This window comes from Copidosoma floridanum, unplaced genomic scaffold (assembly GCF_036245765.1).
Source record: "Copidosoma floridanum isolate Cflo_tuat_1 unplaced genomic scaffold, Cflo_Japanese_pri ptg000006l, whole genome shotgun sequence".
NCBI classification, from domain to species: domain Eukaryota; kingdom Metazoa; phylum Arthropoda; class Insecta; order Hymenoptera; family Encyrtidae; genus Copidosoma; species Copidosoma floridanum.
The window spans coordinates 27979709-27984957 of NW_028321883.1; the positions used below are offsets into that span (position 1 = coordinate 27979709).

At 33.6% G+C, this 5249-nt stretch overlaps 2 protein-coding genes across 3 annotated transcripts; one reads left to right on the forward strand and one right to left on the reverse strand.

Annotated features, from left to right (window-relative positions):
- The first annotated feature begins 354 nt into the window (after positions 1 to 354).
- On the forward strand, positions 355 to 2428 carry LOC106641684 (transcription initiation factor TFIID subunit 10). Of its 2 annotated transcripts, XM_014356190.2 has the most exons (4): positions 355 to 454; positions 561 to 679; positions 755 to 819; positions 899 to 2427. In XM_014356190.2, exons 2-4 carry the CDS (start codon positions 563 to 565, stop codon positions 1098 to 1100), a joined length of 384 nt encoding a protein of 127 aa, XP_014211676.2. In that variant the 5' UTR covers positions 355 to 454; positions 561 to 562; the 3' UTR covers positions 1101 to 2427. The 2 variants fall into 2 exon arrangements, with proteins under 2 accessions (XP_014211676.2, XP_089454304.1); XM_089598178.1 differs by lacking the exon at positions 355 to 454 and having other exon boundaries at positions 467 to 679; positions 899 to 2428.
- On the reverse strand, positions 1990 to 4826 carry LOC106641679 (ras-related protein Rab-30). Its single transcript, XM_014356178.2, has 4 exons — positions 4688 to 4826; positions 3840 to 3923; positions 3395 to 3730; positions 1990 to 3314 (listed from the first exon to the last, which is right to left on the reverse strand). Exons 1-4 carry the CDS (start codon positions 4772 to 4774, stop codon positions 3204 to 3206), a joined length of 618 nt encoding a protein of 205 aa, XP_014211664.1. The 5' UTR covers positions 4775 to 4826; the 3' UTR covers positions 1990 to 3203.
- Between the last annotated feature and the right edge of the window lie 423 nt (positions 4827 to 5249).

The following is a 5249-nucleotide window of genomic DNA, read 5'->3' on the forward strand; positions in this document are numbered from 1 at the left end:
TTCCGTTGTTTCTGTGTGGGTGTAATCCGCAATCGCCAGTGGCCGATTCGCCACCAGCCAGTTACATATGTAAGACGTAACATAAAACGTTGCTTGCTTGCGGGAGCTACTGTCGATTTACTGATGATTTCGTGATTTGTTCCGCAATCTCACATCGATTCTTACATTTGCGATGTCGTCTGCTTTTCTAATGTATCGATAAATCGACAGGAGCGCTCTCAACCATACGCATCCCATGGCCCCATCGTATATACGTACTTATTATGTACAACTTGATTGCGGAATACACCCTTATATATTATATACACTCCCATACCGCTTCCTAACATAGAGGTACAAGAATAAAGAAAAATAAATTCTTATACCTCTATGCTTCCTAAGTAGTCGAAACTATTCATGCGCCATAGCCAATGAAAAATCAAGTATCTTGGAAACGTACTTGATCTCTTTTAAGGTTAGATAGACGTTTTCCTTGTCAATGTAATCTAATAAACACATAAAATTGTCACACTTCGATACCTAATTGTTACAATTAATTTTTTTGTGTTTTTACGTGATAGTTATGGCAGAAAACAGTGAGATGGATATTAGTGAAGAGCAAACAGCAGCAGAAGATGTTAAAACTGCTGGTCAACCGTTATCAGACTTTTTGTTACATTTAGAGGATTACACTCCCACAGTGAGTGTTATTTCTATTGATTATTCGACCGATATGATATATTTTCAATTTTTTAACCAAAATTTACAATTACAGGTCCCAGATGCAGTCAGTGAACATTATTTACACACTGCTGGATTTAACACAACAGATCCAAGAATGTATGGGTTTTGCTCCATACAGTTATTTAGATAATGGATTTTCTGTAATCACTATCTAATTGGAAACATTTGATTGCAGAGTAAGACTAGTCTCCTTGGCAGCACAGAAATTCATTTCCGAAATTGCCAACGATGCCTTGCAGCATTGCAAAGCCCGAGGAGCAAATCAGAATACCAAAACAAAGGGAAAAGACAGGCGGTACACACTCACAATGGAGGACTTGACACCTGCAGTTGCAGAATACGGAATAGTTGTCAAGAAGCCACATTACTTTGTGTAGCTTATTAGATTTATCACCACTCTTAAATTATATTGCACCATCTTAATGAGTAAGGAACAATTTACATATTTATTTTTAATTACAAATTATTTTTATTCAAGATGTATGTTTAAAAGCTAAAATTTTGGCAAACGATTATTAACTTTTAAAAATAGTAATAACTACCATTCATATTAAATATGCATTCTGATTATTTAGTGATATTTTGTACTATCTCTTGAATGAGGAATCCAATATATTTCATCTTTTATTGAAAAAACTGTGCAAGGTGAAATAGTTAAAAAAGCAAAACTAACATGCAAAATACTTACAAAAAAAATGATTAAATCGTCTTGAATGATTTACTAAAGACTAATGGTTACTGAATATGATTTAACTCTTATTTTATGATGTCTCCCATTAGTTTTGCATCTTTGATAATTTATTATTGATGTTGATGGATTTATTAATCCGTGCATGATACATCACCAAATTAATTAATAGCAAAAAAGAAGCTCTTGTACGAACAAAATTTTTTTGCTCTTTCTTTAGCGACTTAGTTACTTATAAAATTTGTTTATGTGAAAAGAAATACAATTGATGTTAACAATCTTATGTATTGATCCTTTTTATCTGCATACCAATTTTAGCGTTTTTATGACCTTTTGGCACCTCTAATGTAGAAAAATCTTCACCATAGAAGTAAAGCATACACCAAAAGATTTTGAACACATATCAATCTTGATATTGTTTATGTAGATATTAAACTGTTGTAATAATGTAACCTCGTACTTTTAAAGTGTTTTGATTTTTAACTATGGTTTTCAAAAGGTGCTAAAATAAGTCAGTCAAATCATTTTACTTATTAAGACTTTATTTTTATGCACTATCAAATCGTAAAACTTCAAAATTCAGCTCCATTGCTTCCATCTTCACTTCTAACAAATCTTTCATCGTATTTTAATTTATTACAATAATATCTTACTGGTAAAAAACTTGACATATAAAAGCAATATCTCCAAAACATAATCTCGATGGTATCCAACTGCAACGGGAAAAATGTTAAGAAGTACATTTATACAAGTGACTTAATACTTGTATTATTATTTTTATTATAAGTATTATTGTTATTTTAATGATGAACGAGTTTGTGAGTGAAAAATCGTGGAAAAGCATTTTCGGTCGATTGATATGTGACTTGTAAAATCCTTTGCCTATTAAATTTTTCTTATTGTTTATATACCTAGACCTCATAAAATGCTGAAAATACTTTAAAGAGTAATTAAATATTTAATAATGCTCAATTATTCTTACTGTGAGATACTTAAAACTAAACAACCTTTCGTCTCTATGTACATAATAATACAATTGGTGTAAAAGTACATAAACATATAAATAAAATTTCATGGTATTAACAGAAAAACTTTCTTAAGCCTAGTATCAGTGTCAATAACATTGTACTAACTAATTTTCGAAAACAAATACAACATTGTCTTGAAAATAAAAAAGACGTATTCCCAAAGATTGTCAGAAGTAAAAAATATTTATACAGTACTTAATTAAACTATAAGCCAACACCAAGTTTCGCATAGACTAGAATAGTTCTAAAATAAAAATTCAATAACTTGAGTATATTTAAATGACTATTTCATTAAATTAAAATTTCACCATTTGCCAACTACGTTGTAAATTAGATTCAGTTAAAACAATACTAACGAAAAAGAATTCACATTTTCCTTGTTCTATCATCATCATCTTCATCATCATTATTAATATTACTACTTTTTTAGAAAATTTTCTAATATCATATCGTTATTAAGTATTAACGTTTCGTATAATTGACTATAAACCGGGTATCGCCACAAAAACATAAAATTTATAAAATCTCCTCACCATAAACTTCTTATTAAATACAGTAACGTTGCCAATACACAGGAACAACTCATAATAAAACTGCAACACATTTAAAGGATCACAAAATCAAACGATCAACCAACTAGTATTTTCCTCCAGCTAGTAGTTGATTTCATTTAATTCACGAGTATATAAAAAACTTTCGTGTTTTTTTCTTCATTTTTTTTTTTTCATTTAAAAATTCGTTATAAATCTGAAAAAGCGCCACGTTCAAGATAGTCTGCTACATCCGCAACTGTTGGTATCACCTATTGTCGTTGTTTTTCCATTTATAGATGTCGAATTTTGTTCGTATCGCGGCAGTTCCTTGCAACGAGCTTGCTGTGAATGAAAACATATATTCCATGAATATAGTCGCAAAGTTGAGTAACTGAAGAGACCCTTGTAAAACATGAACTTGCCTCCATAAGTTCCGCTGCGATCTCCATGAACAATCTTTCGACGTTTTCGGCTTCTTTGGCCGAGGTTTCCAAAAAATACATGCCGTGTCTCTGGGCAAAGTCTTCGCCCACGTGAGTTGGTATTTCCCTGTCTTCCCGATCAATTTTATTACCTACCAGTATCCTCAGGACCTTGTTACTCGCGTATTCTTCGATTTCCCTGAGCCAATCTGGCAAACAGTCGAAAGTTGGCTGACAGGAAATATCGTAGACGAGTATCAATGCATGGGCCGAACGATAGTAGCTCTGAGTTATCGAACGAAATCTCTCTTGTCCTGCTGTATCCCAAATTTGTAGCTGAAATTAAAAAAATTTTTAAGTTATACATTTGTTCAATGTATCAAGTAGTTCATAAATTTTAATAATTCAAACTACGAAGTGACAACGTGACGTAAAAATGGATTACCTTGACTTTCTCGTTTTCCACTTCGACAGTTTTTATCATGAAGTCAACACCGATCGTCGCACCTTGCCCAGGTGGAAATAAGCCCTAGAAAATTTTTTTTTTTTTTTTAATCCATCGTTCGCGCAAGCGGGTTTATTAACATAATATAATTAATGTTGGGGTAATGAATAAGTATAAATATTTTAAAAACTTTTTAGTAAAATTAAAAACAATAAGAGGTGCCAAGTTAATTACACATACTTGTACACGGTAGAAACTTTTTGAACGCAGTAGACTTTGAATCATTCCATTTGTGGATCGCGTTTACAGTTACTCTGTACTTCCTCGTTATGAGAATAGTCAACAATACGTTGTCAAACAATAAAACGCTGTTACGTGATTCTCAGGTTTTAACAGCTTTTCATTCAATTAAACAATAAAAATAAAAAATGTAAAACAGCACACCTTCGGCTTGCATCTCGCGTACATCAAGAAATAAAAGTTAGTATATGAAAAAAAAAAAAAAAAAAAAAAAAAAGAGTTCCTATGACTCACTGTCAATAATGAGTCATTGACATAATATAAAATCGTGCCATAAAGTTTTATAATCGTTATTATCTTGTCCTCCAATCGGCGCGCTCTTAGCAGTTAAACCCGAGCGAGCGCAAGATAATGTTTGATAAACAAAGGAAACGAAATGTAAAAAAGATGCAAACACAAAACAGCTGATTTGACGCATAGGGGGAGCGAAAAAAGCAAAAGGTAAACGAACGCAATGTGTCCATAAGCAAGTTAATTTATAAAAAAAAAAAAGTATAAAAACAAAAAAGGGAGTATAGCTGCGCATTGTCAAAAGAAAATCAACGCACCTGGGTGAACCGTCGTACGAGGCAGGTCTTCCCGACACCGGCGTTCCCGACGAGCACGACTTTGAAGAGAAACTTGTAGTCCTCCATAGCGTCCAGGCTGTTATAAATATAGCTTGGGAAAAACAAATAAAATAAAAAAAAAAAAGTAACGCGACGGCTACACACTATGTGTGCTGTCGCGTTTGACGGTGTCCAGGACGGGCGCGCGAGCCTTTCATGTGGAGGAACGAAAAAATAAGGCCGCGCTCGTGATTTAGTTCCGGACGCTCTCTTGCTCGCGTTGTTATACGCAGCACACCTATCCACACACACGCACGCACGACTTTCACCTGCAGGCGGATAAGTAGCGCTTGCAAGACAACAATCACATTCACGACGGCGATGCGTCCCGCGGCGTCTCCTTCCTCACTTTTTTATATACACTCATATCCTTTGATTCATTAATCGTAGGGAGATCCGTACAGATGTATGACGTATACACGCAAATATCCACCGAAGGTTTTTTTTTTTTCTTTTTTTCTTTCAATGTTCTTTAACAACACCACAGTCTCGGCTCCTCGTA

Coding starts and splice junctions, on each gene's coding strand:
- LOC106641684 (XM_014356190.2), top strand. CDS start 563: ATGGCAGAAAACAGTGAGATGGATATTAGTGAAGAGCAAACAGCAGCA. Junction 680..754: donor TAGAGGATTACACTCCCACA/GTGAGTGTTATT, acceptor TTACAATTACAG/GTCCCAGATGCAGTCAGTGA. Junction 820..898: donor AACACAACAGATCCAAGAAT/GTATGGGTTTTG, acceptor ATTTGATTGCAG/AGTAAGACTAGTCTCCTTGG.
- LOC106641679 (XM_014356178.2), bottom strand. CDS start 4,774: ATGGAGGACTACAAGTTTCTCTTCAAAGTCGTGCTCGTCGGGAACGCC. Junction 3,924..4,687: donor TCGTACGACGGTTCACCCAG/GTGCGTTGATTT, acceptor AAAATTTTCTAG/GGCTTATTTCCACCTGGGCA. Junction 3,731..3,839: donor TGGAAAACGAGAAAGTCAAG/GTAATCCATTTT, acceptor TTTTAATTTCAG/CTACAAATTTGGGATACAGC.